General features: G+C 41.4%; 2 protein-coding genes across 3 annotated transcripts in view; one reads left to right on the forward strand and one right to left on the reverse strand.

Annotated features, from left to right (window-relative positions):
- Positions 1–21,168, forward strand: part of LOC138786721 (zinc finger protein ZFP2-like) — a 380,133-nt gene that overhangs the window by 91,160 nt on the left and 267,805 nt on the right. The window lies entirely within an intron of this gene.
- The window catches only part of LOC138786678 (oocyte zinc finger protein XlCOF7.1-like), a 65,441-nt gene that overhangs the window by 19,648 nt on the left and 24,625 nt on the right, over positions 1–21,168 (reverse strand). The window contains exon 8 of the mRNA XM_069963657.1: positions 12,975–13,866. Within this exon, the coding sequence (XP_069819758.1) occupies positions 12,975–13,866 (892 nt within the window). The remainder of the gene's footprint in view (positions 1–12,974; positions 13,867–21,168) is intronic.

Raw genomic sequence — 21,168 nt, forward strand, 5'->3', positions numbered from 1 at the left:
TAGAATATATCAGGTCACTCTGTATGTAATGTATATAGAATATATCAGGTCCCTCTGTATGTAATGTATATAGAATATATCAGGTCACTCTGTATGTAATGTATAAAATATATCAGTTCACTCTGTATGTAATGTATATAGAATATATCAGGTCACTCTGTATGTAATGTATAGAATATACCAGGTCCCTCTGTATGTAATGTATATAGAATATATCAGGTCACTCTGTATGTAATGTATATAGAATATATCAGGTCCCTCTGTATGTAATGTATAGAATATATCAGGTCCCTCTGTATGTAATGTATAGAATATATCAGGTCACTCTGTATGTAATGTATAGAATATATCAGGTCCCTCTGTATGTAATGTATAGAATATATCAGGTCACTCTGTATGTAATGTATATAGAATATATCAGGTCACTCTGTATGTAATGTATAGAATATATCAGGTCCCTCTGCATTGTATAGAATATATCAGGTCCCTCTGTATGTAATGTATATAGAATATATCAGGTCACTCTGTATGTAATGTATAGAATATATCAGGTCACTCTGTATGTAATGTATATAGAATATATCAGGTCCCTCTGTATGTAATGTATATAGAATATCAGGTCACTCTGTATGTAATGTATAGAATATATCAGGTCCCTTTGTATGTAATGTATATAGAATATATCAGGTCACTCTGTATGTAATGTATATAGAATATATCAGGTCACTCTGTATGTAATGTATAGAATATATCAGGTCACTCTGTATGTAATGTATATAGAATATATCAGGTCCCTCTGTATGTAATGTATATAGAATATCAGGTCACTCTGTATGTAATGTATAGAATATATCAGGTCCCTTTGTATGTAATGTATATAGAATATATCAGGTCACTCTGTATGTAATGTATAGAATATATCAGGTCACTCTGTATGTAATGTATATAGAATATATCAGGTCACTCTGTATGTAATGTATAGAATATATCAGGTCCCTCTGTATGTAATGTATATAGAATATATCAGGTCCCTCTGTATGTAATGTATAGAATATATCAGGTCCCTCTGTATGTAATGTATAGAGTATATCAGGTCACTCTGTATGTAATGTATATAGAATATATCAGGTCACTGTGTATGTAATGTATATAGAATATATCAGGTCCCTCTGTATGTAATGTATAGAATATACCAGGTCCCTCTGTATGTAATGTATATAGAATATATCAGGTCACTCTGTATGTAATGTATATAGAATATATCAGGTCCCTCTGTATGTAATGTATAGAATATATCAGGTCCCTCTGTATGTAATGTCTATAGAATATATGAGGTCACTCTGTATGTAATGTATAAAATATATCAGTTCACTCTGTATGTAATGTATATAGAATATATCAGGTCCCTCTGTATGTAATGTATAGAATATATCAGGTCTCTCTGTATGTAATGTATATAGAATATATCAGGTCACTCTGTATGTAATGTATAGAATATATCAGGTCACTCTGTATGTAATGTATAGAATATACCAGGTCCCTCTGTATGTAATGTATATAGAATATATCAGGTCCCTCTGTATGTAATGTATATAGAATATATCAGGTCACTCTGTATGTAATGTATATAGAATATATCAGGTCCCTCTGTATGTAATGTCTATAGAATATATGAGGTCACTCTGTATGTAATGTATATAGAATATATCAGGTCACTCTGTATGTAATGTATATAGAATATATCAGGTCCCTCTGTATGTAATGTATATAGAATATATCAGGTCACTCTGTATGTAATGTATAAAATATATCAGTTCACTCTGTATGTAATGTATATAGAATATATCAGGTCCCTCTGTATGTAATGTATATAGAATATATCAGGTCACTCTGTATGTAATGTATAAAATATATCAGTTCACTCTGTATGTAATGTATATAGAATATATCAGGTCCCTCTGTATGTAATGTATATAGAATATATCAGGTCCCTCTGTATGTAATGTATATAGAATATATCAGGTCACTCTGTATGTAATGTATAGAATATATCAGGTCCCTCTGTATGTAATGTCTATAGAATATATGAGGTCACTCTGTATGTAATGTATATAGAATATATCAGGTCACTCTGTATGTAATGTATAGAATATATCAGGTCACTCTGTATGTAATGTATATAGAATATATGAGGTCACTCTGTATGTAATGTATAGAATATATCAGGTCACTCTGTATGTAATATATAGAATATATCAGGTCACTCTGTATGTAATGTATAGAATATATCAGGTCACTCTGTATGTAATGTAGAGAATATATCAGGTCACTCTGTATGTAATGTATAGAATATATCAGGTCCCTCTTTATGTAATGTATATAGAATATATCAGGTCACTCTGTATGTAATGTATATAGAATATATCAGGTCCCTCTGTATGTAATGTATAGAATATATCAGGTCACTCTGTATGTAATGTATATAGAATATATCAGGTCACTCTGTATGTAATGTATAGAATATATCAGGTCCCTCTGTATGTAATGTATAGAATATATCAGGTCCCTCTGTATGTAATGTATATAGAATATATCAGGTCACTCTGTATGTAATGTATAGAATATATCAGGTCACTCTGTATGTAATGTATATAGAATATATCAGGTCACTCTGTATGTAATGTATATAGAATATATCAGGTCACTCTGTATGTAATGTATAGAATATATCAGGTCCCTCTGCATGTAATGTATAGAATATATCAGGTCACTCTGTATGTAATGTATAGAATATATCAGGTCACTCTGTATGTAATGTATAGAATATATCAGGTCACTGTATGTAATGTGTAGAATATATCAGGTGACTCTGTATGTAATGTATAGAATATATCAGGTCCCTCTGTATGTAATGTATATAGAATATATCAGGTCACTCTGTATGTAATGTATAGAATATATCAGGTCACTCTGTATGTAATGTATATAGAATATATCAGGTCCCTCTGTATGTAATGTATATAGAATATCAGGTCACTCTGTATGTAATGTATAGAATATATCAGGTCCCTTTGTATGTAATGTATATAGAATATATCAGGTCACTCTGTATGTAATGTATAGAATATATCAGGTCACTCTGTATGTAATGTATAGAATATATCAGGTCACTCTGTATGTAATGTATAGAATATAGGAGGTCACTCTGTATGTAATGTATATAGAATATATCAGGTACCCTCTGTATGTAATGTATAGAATATATCAGGTCACTGTATGTAATGTATAGAATATATCAGGTCCCTCTGTATGTAATGTATAGAATATATCAGGTCACTCTGTATGTAATGTATAGAATATATCAGGTCACTCTGTATGTAATGTATAGAATATATCAGGTCCCTCTGTATGTAATGTATATAGAATATATCAGGTCACTCTGTATGTAATGTATATAGAATATATCAGGTCCCTCTGTATGTAATGTATAGAATATATCAGGTCACTCTGTATGTAATGTATAGAATATAGGAGGTCACTCTGTATGTAATGTATATAGAATATATCAGGTACCCTCTGTATGTAATGTATAGAATATATCAGGTCACTGTATGTAATGTATAGAATATATCAGGTCCCTCTGTATGTAATGTATAGAATATATCAGGTCACTCTGTATGTAATGTATAGAATATATCAGGTCACTCTGTATGTAATGTATAGAATATATCAGGTCCCTCTGTATGTAATGTATATAGAATATATCAGGTCACTCTGTATGTAATGTATATAGAATATATCAGGTCCCTCTGTATGTAATGTATATAGAATATATCAGGTCACTCTGTATGTAATGTATAGAATATATCAGGTCGCTCTGTATGTAATGTATAGAATATATCAGGTCACTCTGTATGTAATGTATAGAATATATCAGGTCACTCTGTATGTAATGTATAGAATATATCAGGTCACTCTGTATGTAATGTATAGAATATATCAGGTCACTCTGTATGTAATGTATATAGAATATATCAGGTCACTCATAGCACAGTGATGCTTTAACGTATGCTAGCGATTCTGAGACTGTTTTTTCGTCACATATGGCACTTTATGTTAGTGGCAAAATTTGGTCACTACTTTGTGTGTTTTTTGTGAAAAACATCAAAATATCATGAAAAATAAAAAAAATTTGCATTTTATGAACTTTGAAATTCTCTGCTTCTAAAAAAAGAAAGTCGTAGCACATAAATTAGTTACTAAGTCACATTACCAATATGTCTTCTTTATTCTGGCATAATTTGGTATACATATTTTACTTTTTTAGGGTGTTATGGGGCTTAGAAATTTATCAGCAAATTATCACATTTTCGTGAAACTGATTTTTTTAGGGACCAGTTCTTTTTTTAAATGGATTTAGAAGTCTGGTATCCTGAAAACCCCCATAAGTGACCCCATTTTGGAAACTACACACCTTAAAGAATTAATCTAGGGGTATAATGAGCATTTTAACCCTACAGGGGCTGGAGGAAAGTATTCACAATTAGGCAGTAAAAAAATTGAAAATTAAAATTTTCCAATAATATATACGTTTAGATTAAAGTTTCTCATTTTCAAAAGGAATATGAGACAAAAAGCACCCCAAAATTTGTAACGCAGGTTCTCTTGAGTACAACGGTACCCCATATGTGGGCGTAAACCACTGTATAGGCACACAGCAGGGCTCAGAAGGAAGGGAGCGCCAATTAGCTTTTCCAATGCAAATTTTGCTGAAGAAGTTTCTGAGCGCCAGGTGCGTTGCAGAGCCCCTGTAGTGTCAGCAGAGAGAAAACCCCCCATAAGTCACCCCATTTTGGAAAGTACACACCCCTCAAAGAATTCATCTTGGTGTGTGGTGACCATTTTGACCCCACAGGTATTACAGGAAAGTATTCAAAAGAAGACAGTAAAAATGAAAAACTCGAATTCTTCCAATAATATGTTCGTTTAGTTTGAAATTTCTCAATTTCACGAGGAACAAGAGGAAAAAAAGTACCCCAAAATTTGTAACGCCAGGTTCTCCTGAGTACAATGGTACCCCATATGTGGGCATAAAACCACTGCATGGGCACACAGGAGGGCTCAGAAGGGAAGGAGCGCCAATTAGCTTTTTCAATGCAGATTTTGCTGCAGAAGTTTCCGAGCGCCAGGTGCGTTTGCAGAGCCCCTGTAGTGCCAGCGGAGTAAAATCTCGCCATAAGTCACTCCATTTTGGAAAGTGCACCCCTCAAAGTATTCATCTTGGTGTGTGGTGACCATTTTGACCCCACAGGTATTAGAGGAAAGTATTCAAAAGTAGACAGTAAAATGAAAAAACTCAAATTTTTCCAATATTATGTTCTTTTAGTTTGAAATTTCTCAATTTCACGAGGAACAAGAGGAAAAAAGTACCACAAAATTTGTAACGCAGGTTCTCCTGAGTACAATGGTACCCCATATGTGGGCATAAACCACTGTATGGGCACACAGGAGGGCTCAAAAGGGAAGGAGCGCCAATTAGCTTTTTCAATGCAGATTTTGCTGAAGAAGTTTCCGAGTGCCAGGTGCGTTTGCAGTGCCCCTGTAGTGTCCGCAGAGTAAAATCTCCCAATAAGTCACTCCATTTTGGAAAGTGCACCCCTCATAGAATTTATTTTGGGGTGTGGTGAGCATTTTGACCCCACAGGTATTTGAGGAAAGTATTCAAAAGTAGACAGTAAAAATGAAAAACTCGAATTTTTCCAATAATATGTTGGTTTAGTTTGAAATTTCTCAATTTGACGAGGAACAGGAGAGAAATGTCACCCCAATATATGTAAAGCAGGTTCTCCTGAGTAGAACAGTACCCCATATGTGGGCATAAACCACTGCATGGGCACACAGCCGGGCTCAGAAGGGAAGGAGCGCCAATTAGCATTTTCAGTGCAGATTTTTCTGAAGAAGTTTCTGAGCGCCAGGTGCGTTTGCTGAGCCCCTGTAGTGTCAGCAGAATAGATTCCCCCCAAAAGTCACCACATTTTGGAAAGAGCACCCCTCAAAGAATTCATCTTGGGGTGTGGTGACCATTTTTACCCCACAGGTATTAGAGGAAAGTATTCAAAATTGGCCAGTAAAAATGAAAAACTCGAATTTTTCCAATAATATGTTGGTTTAGTTTGAAATTTCTCAATTTGACGAGGAACAGGAGAGAAAACGTACCCAAAAATCTGTAACGCAGGTTCTCCTGAGTAAAACGGTACCCCATATGTGGGCATAAACCACTGTATGGGCACACAGCAGGGCTCAGAAGGGAAGGAGCGCCAATTTACAGGAGCAAAACCGCAGCTAGTAATGGTTATTAGAATAGCGCAGTTACTAAAATAAAATAAAAAAAAATGAGATTACAGGTAATGTGGGGTGGTTACGGGCAACCAGGGGTGGTTATGGGCAACCTGAGGTGGTTACAGGTAATCTGGGGTGGTTACGGACAACATGGGGTGGTCACGGGCAACCTGCTGTGGTTACAGGCAACGTGGGGTGGTTACAGGCAACGCGGGGTGGTTACGGGCAACGTGTGGTGGTTATGGGCAACGTGTGGTGGTCACGGGCAACCTGCTGTGGTTACGGCAACGTGGGGTGGTTACAGGCAACGTGGGCTGGTTACAGGCAACGTGGGCTGGTTACAGGCAACGTGGGCTGGTTACAGGCAACGTGGGCTGGTAACGGCCAACGTGGGCTGGTTACGGGCAACCTGCAGTGCTTACAGACAATCTGGGATGGTTAGGGGAAACGTGGGGTGGTTACGGGCAACCTGCAGTGCTTACAGACAATCTGGGGTGGATACGGGCAACGTGGGGTGGTTACGGGCAACCTGCAGTGCTTACAGACAATCTGGGGTGGATACGGGCAACGTGGGCTGGTTACGGGCAACCTGCAGTGCTTACAGACAATCTGGGGTGGTTACGGGCAACGTGGGGTGGTTACGGGCAATGTGGGGTGGTTACGGATAAACTGAAGTTCTTATAGGCAATCTGGGGTGGGTACCTGTAATCTGACATGGGCACCGCAATCTGGAGGGGGTCATTGGCAATTTGGGGTGGTCAGAGGCGACGTGTGGTGGTCAGAGGCAACGTCAGGTGGTCAGAGGCGACGTGTGGTGGTCAGAGGCGACGTGCGGTGGTCAGAGGCGACGTGCGGTGGTCAGAGGCGACGTGCGGTGGTCAGAGGCATCGTGGCGTGGTCAGAGGCATTGTGGCGTGGTCAGAGGCATCGTGGCGTGGTCAGAGGCATCGTGGCGTGGTCAGAGGCAACGCGCGGTGGTTACGTGCAATCTGGGGGGGTTACATGTAATCTGGCATGATTACGGGGAACCTGGGGGGGTTATGTGCAACCTGGAAGGGTTACAGACAATCTGAGATTGTTACTGATAAACTGAAGTGCTTATAGGTAATCTGGGGTGGGTACATGTAATTTGGGGTGGTTACGGGCAATCTGGAGGGGGTCACTGGCAATTTGCGGTGGTTACGGGCAACGTGCGGTGGTTACGGGCAACGTGCGGTGGTTACGGGCAACGTGCGGTGGTTACGGGCAACGTGCGGTGGTTACGGGTAATCTGGGGAGGGGTTAGGGGTAATTTGGGAGTAAACTGCAATTATTACTATAATAAAAAGTGTGTGTTTTATTTTTTTGTATGTTTGTCACTTTTTGTACTTTATACATTCATTTTCACTGTATTACTATGATTACTGTGATATTTTCTATCACAGTAATCATAGTTCAGTGACAGAGACCAATTTGGTCTCTGTCACTTTAAATTTTCAGAGCTTGGCTGGTTGTGGAGCGCATGCGCACTTCATAACCAGCCAGGACGTCGAGGAGGAAGGAGCTCCGTGGATCCGGTGAGTAAATGGGGAAGGGGGGGTGACTGGGGGACGGGGGTGACAGGGGGGGTGGGGGGGCGACTTGGGGGGTGGGGGGACATCACTTTTTATCCCCTGTCACCAATCATTCATGGTGACAGGGGATAAAAAGTGCCTGGAGCACATGGCACAAGCGATCAGCGGTATATAGTATATACCGCTGATCGCTTGTACCGGGACCCCACAGGGGGGTCCCCGATGACTGCCCCATGCTCTCCGCTACCTCCGGTGGCGGAGAGCATGGGGCTTTCATTCATTTTAACTCTTTCATCGCTGTGAACCGACGTTAGTCGGTTCACAGCGATGGCGGCGGCCATCTTGGAAATGATGGCCGCCGGGGGAGGGGGGTTAGTTATCGGGGCACTAGGGGGGTCTGATCTGAGGTCTGGGGGACACTTATTTCATCTCCCCCCGCCGTAGATTCACGGCGGGGGGAGATGAAAGGCGGCGGCAGCACCGGTAATCCTCTTTACCGACGGCCGCCGCTATAACGTTAATAGCGGCGATCGTCGGTAAGGGGGGGGGCCGGGACGGACCTCACACACTGCCCCAACCCCTCAGCCACCTCCGGTAGCCGGGGGGATGGGGTGGGGGCCGTCCCGGCCCCGCAGCCTTATTCTCTGCCATCGCCGTAAAAAGCTGATGGCAGCAGAATAAGGCCCATTAGTGACCGCCGTAGAAAGCCATATCGGCGGTCACTTAGGGGCTAATGTATAGAATATATCAGGTCACTCTGTATGTAATGTATAGAATATATCAGGTCCCTCTGTATGTAATGTATAGAATATATCAGGTCACTCTGTATGTAATGTATAGAATATACCAGGTCCCTCTGTATGTAATGTATAGAATATATCAGGTCACTCTGTATGTAATGTATATAGAATATATCAGGTCCCTCTGTATGTAATGTATAGAATATATCAGGTCCCTCTGTATGTAATGTATATAGAATATATCAGGTCACTCTGTATGTAATGTATATAGAATATATCAGGTCACTCTGTATGTAATGTATATAGAATATATCAGGTCCCTCTGTATGTAATGTATAGAATATATCAGGTCACTCTGTATGTAATGTATATAATATATCAGGTCACTCTGTATGTAATGTATATAGAATATATCAGGTCCCTCTGTATGTAATGTATAGAATATATCAGGTCCCTCTGTATGTAATGTATAGAATATATCAGGTCACTCTGTATGTAATGTATATAGAATATATCAGGTCACTCTGTATGTAATGTATATAGAATATATCAGGTCACTCTGTATGTAATGTATAGAATATATCAGGTCACTCTGTATGTAATGTATATAGAATATATCAGGTCACTCTGTATGTAATGTATAGAATATATCAGGTCCCTCTGTATGTAATGTATAGAATATATCAGGTCCCTCTGTATGTAATGTATAGAATATATCAGGTCCCTCTGTATGTAATGTATATAGAATATATCAGGTCACTCTGTATGTAATGTATATAGAATATATCAGGTCCCTCTGTATGTAATGTATATAGAATATATCAGGTCACTCTGTATGTAATGTATATAGAATATATCAGGTCCCTCTGTATGTAATGTATAGAATATATCAGGTCACTCTGTATGTAATGTATATAGAATATATCAGGTCACTCTGTATGTAATGTATATAGAATATATGAGGTCACTCTGTATGTAATGTATAGAATATATCAGGTCACTCTGTATGTAAAGTATAGAATATATCAGGTCACTATGTAATGTATAGAATATATCAGGTCACTCTGTATGTAATGTATATAGAATATATCAGGTCACTCTGTATGTAATGTATATAGAATATATCAGGTCACTCTGTATGTAATGTATAGAATATATCAGGTCACTCTGTATGTAATGTATATAGAATATATCAGGTCCCTCTGTATGTAATGTATATAGAATATATCAGGTCCCTCTGTATGTAATGTATATAGAATATATCAGGTCACTCTGTAATGTATATAGAATATATCAGGTCCCTCTGTATGTAATGTCTCTATAGAATATATCAGGTCACTCTGTATGTAATGTATAGAATATATCAGGTCACTCTGTATGTAAAGTATAGAATATATCAGGTCACTATGTAATGTATAGAATATATCAGGTCACTCTGTATGTAATGTATATAGAATATATCAGGTCACTCTGTATGTAATGTCTATAGAATATATCAGGTCACTCTGTATGTAATGTATAGAATATATCAGGTCACTCTGTATGTAATGTATATAGAATATATCAGGTCCCTCTGTATGTAATGTATATAGAATATATCAGGTCACTCTGTATGTAATGTATAGAATATATCAGGTCACTATGTATGTAATGTATATAGAATATATCAGGTCACTCTGTATGTAATGTATATAGAATATATCAGGTCACTCTGTATGTAATGTATAGAATATATCAGGTCACTCTGTATGTAATGTATATAGAATATATCAGGTCCCTCTGTATGTAATGTATATAGAATATATCAGGTCCCTCTGTATGTAATGTATATAGAATATATCAGGTCACTCTGTAATGTATATAGAATATATCAGGTCACTCTGTATGTAATGTCTCTATAGAATATATCAGGTCACTCTGTATGTAATGTATATAGAATATATGAGGTCACTCTGTATGTAATGTATAGAATATATCAGGTCACTCTGTATGTAAAGTATAGAATATATCAGGTCACTATGTAATGTATAGAATATATCAGGTCACTCTGTATGTAATGTATATAGAATATATCAGGTCACTCTGTATGTAATGTCTATAGAATATATCAGGTCACTCTGTATGTAATGTATAGAATATATCAGGTCACTCTGTATGTAATGTATATAGAATATATCAGGTCCCTCTGTATGTAATGTATATAGAATATATCAGGTCACTCTGTATGTAATGTATAGAATATATCAGGTCACTATGTATGTAATGTATATAGAATATATCAGGTCACTCTGTATGTAATGTATATAGAATATATCAGGTCCCTCTGTATGTAATGTATAGAATATATCAGGTCACTCTGTATGTAATGTATATAGAATATATCAGGTCACTCTGTATGTAATGTATATAGAATATATCAGGTCCCTCTGTATGTAATGTATAGAATATATCAGGTCACTCTGTATGTAATGTATATAGAATATATCAGGTTCCTCTGTATGTAATGTATGGAATATATCAGGTCACTCTGTATGTAATGTATGGAATATATCAGGTCACTCTGTATGTAATGTATATAGAATATATCAGGTCACTCTGTATGTAATGTATAGAATATATCAGTCACTCTATATGTAATGTATATAGAATATATCAGGTCCCTCTGTATGTAATGTATAGAATATATCAGGTCACTCTGTATGTAATGTATATAGAATATATCAGGTCACTCTGTATGTAATGTATATAGAATATATCAGGTCACTCTGTATGTAATGTATAGAATATATCAGGTCCCTCTGTATGTAATGTATATAGAATATATCAGGTCACTCTGTAATGTATATAGAATATATCAGGTCACTCTGTATGTAATGTCTCTATAGAATATATCAGGTCACTCTGTATGTAATGTATATAGAATATATCAGGTTCCTCTGTATGTAATGTATAGAATATATCAGGTCCCTCTGTATGTAATGTATATAGAATATATCAGGTCACTCTGTATGTAATGTATATAGAATATATCAGGTCACTCTGTATGTAATGTATAGAATATATCAGGTCACTGTATGTAATGTATAGAATATATCAGGTCACTCTGTATGTAATGTCTATAGAATATATCAGGTCCCTCTGTATGTAATGTATATAGAATATCAGGTCACTCTGTATGTAATGTATAGAATATATCAGGTCACTCTGTATGTAATGTATATAGAACATATCAGGTCACTCTGTATGTAATGTATAGAATATATCAGGTCACTCTGTATGTAATGTATATAGAATATATCAGGTCCCTCTGTATGTAATGTATAGAATATATCAGGTCCCTCTGTATGTAATGTATAGAATATATCAGGTCACTCTGTATGTAATGTATAGAATATATCAGGTCACTCTGTATGTAATGTATAGAATATATCAGGTCACTCTGTATGTAATGTATAGAATATATCAGGTCCCTCTGTATGTAATGTATATAGAATATATCAGGTCACTCTGTATGTAATGTATAGAATATATCAGGTCACTCTGTATGTAATGTATAGAATATAGCAGGTCACTGTATGTAATGTATATAGAATATATCAGGTCACTCTGTATGTAATGTATATAGAATATATCAGGTCACTCTGTATGTAATGTATATAGAATATATCAGGTCCCTCTGTATGTAATGTATAGAATATATCAGGTCCCTCTGTAGGTAGTGTATATAGAATATATCAGGTCCCTCTGAATGTAATGTATATAGAATATATCAGGTCCCTCTGTATGTAATGTATAGAATATATCAGGTCACTCTGTATCTAATGTATAGAATATATCAGGTCCCTCTGTATGTAATGTATATAGAATATATCAGGTCACTCTGTATGTAATGTATAGAATATATCTGGTCCCTCTGTATGTAATGTATAGAATATATCAGGTCACTCTGTATGTAATGTATATAGAATATATCAGGTCCCTCTGTATGTAATGTATATAGAATATATTAGGTCACTTTGTATGTAATGTATATAGAATATATCAGGTCACTCTGTATGTAATGTATATAGAATATATGAGGTCACTTTTTGAATACAATTACTGGAAAAAAAAATGTGTGTATATATATATATATATATATATATATATACATACATACATGAGATGGAGGGAGAGGAGCCTAAGGTTTAGTAGAAACATTTTATTACCAATTGGTGAGAAGTTTGGAGCTGCGGTATATGATATCTGTATTACCGCCAAATCTCCTCTGTACATGGGGAATACATAGCTGTGGTATCCGGCTTCTATCTGCTTTCTGGAGAACAGATGTCTGACTGATCACTGAGCGATCTGACTCTGCTTCTCCCCTGAGGGACTGTTTTGACATCTAATAAATTTATATGTCCGCCTATAACATTTCCCACATCTATCACACGAGTATGGCTTCTCTCCTGTGTGAGTTCTTTCATGATCAGTGAGATGTGCTTTCTGAGTAAAACGTTTTCCACATTGTGAACACGAAAACGGCTTCTCTCCTGTGTGAATTCTTTGATGTTTAACAAGATGTGATTTCACAGCAAAACATTTACCACATTCTGAACATGAAAATGGCTTCTCTCCCGTGTGAGTTCTTTTATGGTATGTGAGATGTGCTTTCACACCAAAACATTTCCCACATTCTGAACACGAAAATGGCTTCTCTCCAGTGTGAGTTCTTTTATGGTTTGTGAGATGTGATTTCACAGCAAAACATTTCCCACATTCTGAACACGAAAATGGCTTCTCCCCTGTGTGTATTCTCTGATGTTGCAGGAGTTGTGGTTTCTGAGTAAAATACTTTCCACATTCTGAACATGAAAACGGCTTCTCCCCTGTGTGAGTTTTTGTATGTTTATTGAGATTTGATTTGTCAGTAAAACATTTCCCACATTTTGAACACGAAAATGGCTTCTCCCCTGTATGAGTTCTTTGATGAGTAACAAGTTGAGATTTTTGAGTAAAACATTTCCCACATTCTGAACATGAAAATGGCTTCTTCTTATTTTGCTTAGTAAGCTGTGATGAATCAGTAGATGGGACTGGTATATAAGGATCAGATGACAGATCTTTGCTGTGAGGAGCTGAGGGTAGATCTGGGGTAATAGAATGTTCTTCATACGTATCCTGTGTGATAGGATTCTCTGCTTTATAACCTGAATGTATCAGATTTCCCTCTGATCTCCGGGTACAGTCACCTGACAATAGAGAAGAGAGGATTTTTAAGAAATAACCTTGGAAATGTTTCATATAGTAGTTTCATCATTATAGCTTGTGTTACAATGAGCAGGGACACCTATCTTTGACAGATGTCTATGCACCCCATGCTGTTCAGATACTGGAGCCTCACCCAATAGACTGACCAAGACGATGATGGGGCCTCGCCAGACTGACCAAGAGGAGGCCGGGGCCTCGCCAGACTGACCAAGAAGAGGCCGCGGCCTTGCCAGACTGACCAAGAGGAGGCCGGGGCCTCGCCAGACTGACCAAGAGGAGGCCGGGGCCTCGCCAGACTGACCAAGAGGAGGCCGGGGCCTCGCCAGACTGACCAAGAGGAGGCCGGGGCCTCGCCAGACTGACCAAGAGGAGGCCGGGGCCTCGCCAGACTGACCAAGAGGAGGCCGGGGCCTCGCCAGACTGACCAAGAGGAGGCCGGGGCCTCGCCAGACTGACCAACAGGAGGCCGGGGCCTCGCCAGACTGACAAAGAGGAGGCCGGGGCCTCGCCAGACTGACAAAGAGGAGGCCGGGGCCTCGCCAGACTGACCAACAGGAGGCCGGGGCCTCGCCAGACTGACCAAGAGGAGGCCTGGGCCTCGCCATCTGAGGTAGAAGTCCATGCAAAAATAACACCTCTTGCTCAGCTGCTCTTCATTTGTCTCCTAATTTCGTTAAAACATTAAAATAGGAACAAAATAAGTCATTAACCCCTTAAAGACCCATGACGGAACTGTACGCCAGTGGGTCCGGCAGCGCTATGGAGTGAGGTCAGGAGCTGAACTCACTTCATAACACCTGGGGACGGCTGCTATATGCAGCCTGGTCCTCACTGTTACTGACAGGCGCGGCCCACCATTAACCCCTGCAGTGCCGCGGCACTTACATCAGTGACAGGAGCTGTGTTACTGTCACTGACCAATCAGGACCACTGCAGTATGACTGAGGGGGTTCCGATCATTGTATCTGACAGCCAGAGGTCCCGTACCTTCCTCCCGGCAGTCAGATCGGCGATCCATGTATACAGTCTGCACAGGCAGGCTCTATGTAATGACCACAGATAGCAGGAGAGACAGAGCACTGATCAGTGTTATCTCTGTATATCTCCCCCTTCTGTCTCTCCTGCTATCTCTGTATATCCCCCCTTCTCTGTCTCTCCTGCTATCTCTATATATCTCCCCTTCTCTGTCTCTCCTGCTATCTCTGTATATCTCCTCCCTTCTCTGTCTCTCCTGCTATCTCTATATATCTCCCCCTTCTCTGTCTCTCCTGCTATCTCTGTATATCTCCTCCCTTCTCTGTCTCTCCTGCTATCTCTGTATATCTCCCCCTTCTCTGTCTCTCCTGCTATCTCTGTATATCTCCTCCCTTCTCTGTCTCTCCTGCTATCTCTGTATATCTCCCCCTTCTCTGTCTCTCCTGCTATCTCTGTATACCTCCCCTTCTCTGTCTCTCCTGCTATCTCTGTATATCTTCCCCTTCTCTGTCTCTCCTGCTATCTCTGTATATCCTCCTTCTCTATCTCTCCTGCAATCTCTGTATACCTCCCCCTTCTCTGTCTCTCCTGCTATCTCTGTATATCTCCCCCTTCTCTGTCTCTCCTGCTATCTCTGTATACCTCCCCCCTTCTCTGTCTCTCCTGCTATCTCTATATATCCCCCCTTCTCTGTCTCTCTTGCTATCTCTGTATATCTCTCCCTTCTCTGTCTCTCCTGCTATCTCTGTATATCTCCCCCTTCTCTGTCTCTCCTGCTATCTCTGTATATCTCCCCCTTCTCTGTCTCTCCTGCTATCTCTGTATATCTCCCCCTTCTCTGTCTCTCCTCCTATCTCTGTATATCTCCCCCTTCTCTGTCTCTCCTGCTATCTCTGTATACCTCCCCCCTTCTCTGTCTCTCCTGCTATCTCTGTATATCTCTCCCTTCTCTGTCTCTCCTGCTATCTCTGTATATCTCCCCCTTCTCTGTCTCTCCTGCTATCTCTGTATATCTCCCCCTTCTCTGTCTCTCCTGCTATCTCTGTATATCTCCCCCTTCTCTGTCTCTCCTGCTATCTCTGTATATCTCCCCCTTCTCTGTCTCTCCTGCTATCTCTGTATATCTCCCCCTTCTCTGTCTCTCCTGCTATCTCTGTATATCTCCCCCTTCTCTGTCTCTCCTGCTATCTCTGTATATCTCCCCTTCTCTGTCTCTCCTGCTATCTCTGTATATCTCCCCCTTCTCTGTCTCTCCTGCTATCTCTGAATACCTCCCCCCTTCTCTGTCTCTCCTGCTATCTCTGAATACCTCCCCCTTCTCTGTCTCTCCTGCTCTCTGTATATCTCCCCCTTCTCTGTCTCTCCTGCTATCTCTGTATATCTCCCCCCTTCTCTGTCTCTCCTGCTATCTCTGTATATCTCCCCCTTCTCTCCTGCTATCTCTGTATATCTCCTCCCTTCTCTGTCTCTCCTGCTATCTCTGTATATCTCCCCCTTCTCTGTCTCTCCTGCTATCTCTGTATATCTCCCCCCTTCTCTGTCTCTCCTGCTATCTCTGTATACCTCCCCCTCTCTGTCTCTCCTGCTATCTCTGTATATCTCCCCCTTCTCTGTCTCTCCTGCTATCTCTGTATATCTCCCCCTTCTCTGTCTCTCCTGCTATCTCTGTATATTTCCCCCTTCTCTGTCTCTCCTGCTATCTCTGTATATCTCCCCCTTCTCTGTCTCTCCTGCTATCTCTGTATATTTCCCCCTTCTCTGTCTCTCCTGCTATCTCTGTATATCTCCCCCTTCTCTGTCTCTCCTGCTATCTCTGTATATCTCCCCCCTTCTCTGTCTCTCCTGCTATCTCTGTATATCTCCCCCTTCTCTGTCTCTCCTGCTATCTCTGTATATCTCCCCCTTCTCTGTCTCTCCTGCTATCTCTGTATATCTCCCCCTTCTCTGTCTCTCCTGCTATCTCTGTATATCTCCCCCTTCTCTCTCTCCTGCTATCTCTGTATATCTCCCCCTTCTCTGTCTCTCCTGCTATCTCTGTATATCTCCCCCTTCTCTGTCTCTCCTGCTATCTCTGTATATCTCTCCCCCTTCTCTGTCTCTCCTGCTATCTCTGTATATCTCCCCCTTCTCTGTCTCTCCTGCTATCTCTGTATATCTCCCCCTTCTCTCTCTCCTGCTATCTCTGTATATCTCCCCCTTCTCTCTCTCCTGCTATCTCTGTATATCTCCCCCTTCTCTGTCTCTCCTGCTATCTCTGTATACCTCCCCCTTCTCTGTCTCTCCTGCTATCTCTGTATACCTCCCCCTTCTCTCTCTCCTGCTATCTCTGTATACCTCCCCCTTCTCTGTCTCTCCTGCTATCTCTGTATATCTTCCCCTTCTCTGTCTCTCCTGCTATCTCTGTATATCTCCCCCTTCTCTGTCTCTCCTGCTATCTCTGTATACCTCCCCCTTCTCTGTCTCTCCTGCTATCTCTGTATATCTCCCCCTTCTGTGTCTCTCCTGCTATCTCTGTATATCTCCCCTTCTCTGTCTCTCCTGCTATCTCTGTATATCTCCCCTTCTCTGTCTCTCCTGCTATCTCTGTATATCTCCCCTTCTCTGTCTCTCCTGCTATCTCTGTATATCTCCCCCTTCTCTGTCTCTCCTGCTATCTCTGTATATCTCCCCCCCTTCTCTGTCTCTCCTGCTATCTCTGTATACCTCCCCCTTCTCTGTCTCTCCTGCTATCTCTGTATACCTCCCCCCTTCTCTGTCTCTCCTGCTATCTCTGTATAGCTCCCCCTTCTGTGTCTCTCCTGCTATCTCTGTATATCCCCCTTCTCTGTCTCTCTGTATATCCCCCTTCTGTGTCTCTCCTGCTATCTCTGTATACCTCCCCCTCTGTGCAGGAATAACATATACATACCTCCCAACTTTTGCTGGGAGGAAAGAGGGACAGTCACGGCAATGGCCGCACACTGACAGGCTGACACAAAATGTCCGCACACTGACTGGCTGACACAAAATGGCCGCACACTGACTGGCTGACACAAAATGGCCGCACACTGACTGGCTGACGCAAAATGGCCGCACACTGACTGGCTGACGCAAAATGGCCGCACACTGACTGGCTGACGCAAAATGGCCGCACACTGACTGGCTGACGCAAAATGGCCGCACACTGACAGGCTGACACAAAATGGCCGCACACTGACAGGCTGACACAAAATGGCCGCACACTGACAGGCTGACACAAAATGGCCGCACACTGACAGGCTGACACAAAATGGCCGCACACTGACAGGCTGACACAAAATGGTGGCAGCTAGAGATAAGAGGGGACAAAGTAATAGAAAAAAAAAGAAACTACAGAACTTCCTGGGCAGCAGCTGAGAGCAGAAGAGATGATGCCTCCCTATGTGAGTAATGTATATGCTGGGGAAAGGAAGAGACATGTGGGGAAATGGTTTTTAGCGGAGTGCCCCTTTAACCCTTTGAGGACCAGGCCCAAAATGACCCAGTGGACCGCGCAAATTTTGATCTTAGTGTTTCCGTTTTTCCCTCCTCCCCTTCTAAGAGCTCCAGCACTTTCAGTTTTCTATCTATAAGCCATGTGGTTTGTTCCAGGAATAGTTGTACTGTGTAATGGCGTCTTTCATTTTACCATAACATGTATGACAGAATCCCAAATATATTATTTATGAAGATATAAATAGGTGAAATCGTAAATAAGAATGCAATATGGTAACGTTTGGGGGGTTCCTGTGTCTACGTAATGCACTATATGGTAACAGCGACATGATACAATTATTCTATAGGTCAGTCTGAACACAACCATATGCAGGTTACACAGATTCTCTAATGTTATATATATTTTTTATGAAATCCTTTTTTTTGGCAATTAAATATTAATAAAATGGGATTATTGTGACGCTTATAACGGTTTTATTTTTTCACCTACGGGGCTGTATGTGGTGTCATTTTTTCCGCCATGATCTCTAGTTTTTATTAATACCATATTTGTGAAGATCGGACGTTTTGATCACTTTTTATTGATTTTTTTTTTAATATATAATGTAACATAAAATCGGTAATCCGCGCACTTTTTCCCCATTTTTCGTGTACGCCGTTCGCAATGACGCTTGTTATATTTTAATAGATCGGACAATTACGCACGCTACGGTATATTATATGTTTATCTATTTATTTATTTTTATATATTTATTTATATAATGGGAAAGGGGGGTGATTTAGACTTTTATTGGGGGAGGGGCTTTGGGGTAGTGTAATAGTGTTTTGAACTTTTTTTTTTTGTTACACATTTGAGGTCCCTTTGGGGGACTTGTACATACATTACTTTGATTTTTACACTGACCATTGCTATGCCATAGGCACAGCATTGATCAGTGTTATCGGCGATCTGCTCATTGAGCCTGCCTGTGCAGGCTCAGTGTAGCAGATCGCCGATCGGACCGCACGGAGGCAGGTGAGAGACCTCCGGCGGTCCGTTTCAGCGATCGGGACCCGATCGGTAAGTGACAGGGGACGATCGCGGCGTTTAAGGGGTTAATGACACGCGGCAGCGCGATCGCTGCAGCGTGTCATTACCGGTGAGGTCCCGGCTGCTAATTGCAGCCGGCCCCCACCTGCTATGCACGCTCCGCTCCGGAGCGCGCTTCATAGCGGGAGAAACACCCAGGACGTAGGGTTACGTCCAGGGTCGTCTAGGGGGTTAATGTTCCTAAACCGGAGATTGTTGCAGCCGGGGACAGGACTGTGCAGCTTATAGTCACTTTAGTGAAAATTGCTTCCCCAGCAACTAGGGGGCGCCTCTCAGTTAGAGAAGCGCTGATCTACACCAAGGATCGTTCTCTCAGAAACGGCAACTCCCAGCAGACCCCCATAGCTGCATACTGAGAGTTGTAGTACACGCTTGTTATACACGAGGGAGAGCTGGACACAGATACAGATCAGTCCCGGATGGAAGCGGGTGATCGTGACGTTTCCTACTGGTTCCTGATTGGTGGCCCCAGGTACTCTAATCCGACATTGTAACCGCCCACTAGACACTTGAGCCTCATTTGCATATTTAAAAAAACTGCAGCGGTGTAAAACGTGTCGGGGTTCTCATGTGTTCTATGTGATCTGTGAGTCTGTAGGAAGGGAGAATGCTGGGAAAGGGTCCGAGGGTACAACAGTGTCACCCCGTACTATCTGTCAGCGTCGGAATGACAGGGGACTCTATGGTAGGAGACCCAGGAAGAACCCAAACACAAAAAGGCCAGGCTGCAGTTTGCCAAAACTTACCTGAGAAAGCCATAAACTTTTTGGAAGAACGTTCTCTGGTCGGATGAGAGAAAAGTAGAGATTTCTGGGAAAATTCATCAACATAGAGTTTACGGGGGAAAAAAGAGGCCTTTAAAGAAAAGAACCCGGTCCCTACTAGGGATGCACCATGCACCGAAATATCAATACCACTATCGATATTTCGGGCTGAAAAATCCTGGAACCAGGATTTCCTGGTATCGATACTTTATTTTAAGCTGCAGCCGTGTTCTCTATGTGCCTCTCACTGCCCCCTGCAGTCTCCTCCTCTGCCCTTCCTTCCTCCGCTCCCGGCGCTCTGGGCAGTGCATAGCAGAGCCGAGTGGGCAGTGCATAGCAGAGCCGAGTGGGCAGTGCATAGCAGAGCCGAGTGGGCAGTGCATAGCAGAGCTGTCTGAGCAGTATATAGCAGAGCCGAGTGGGCAGTGCAAAGCAGAGCCGAGTGGGCAGTGCATAGCAGAGCTGTCTGAGCAGTGTATAGCAGAGCCGAGTGGGCAGTGCAGTGCAGTGCATAGCAGAGCCGAGTGGGCAGTGTATAGTAGAACTGTCTGAGCATTGTATAGCAGAGCCGAGTGGGCAGTGCATAGCAGAGCCGAGTGGGCAGTGCATAGCAGAGCCGAGTGGGCAGTGCATAGCAGAGCTGTCTGAGCAGTGTATAGCAGAGCCGAGTGGGCAGTGCATAGCAGAGCTGTCTGAGCAGTGCATAGCAGAGCTGTCTGAGCAGTGTATAGCAGAGCCGAGTGGGCAGTGCAGTGCAGTGCATAGCAGAGTCGAGTGGGCAGTGTATAGTAGAACTGTCTGAGCATTGTATAGCAGAGCCGAGTGGGCAGTGTATAGCAGAGCCGAGTGGGCAGTGCATAGCAAAGCCGAGTGGGCAGTGCATAGCAGAGCGAGTGGGCAGTGCATAGCAGAGCCGAGTGGGCAGTGCATAGCAGAGCCGAGTGGGCAGTGCATAGCAGAGCTGTCTAAGCATTGTATAGCAGAGCCGTCCATGATCGCTG

This window comes from Dendropsophus ebraccatus, chromosome 3, assembly GCF_027789765.1.
Source record: "Dendropsophus ebraccatus isolate aDenEbr1 chromosome 3, aDenEbr1.pat, whole genome shotgun sequence".
Taxonomy (NCBI): domain Eukaryota; kingdom Metazoa; phylum Chordata; class Amphibia; order Anura; family Hylidae; genus Dendropsophus; species Dendropsophus ebraccatus.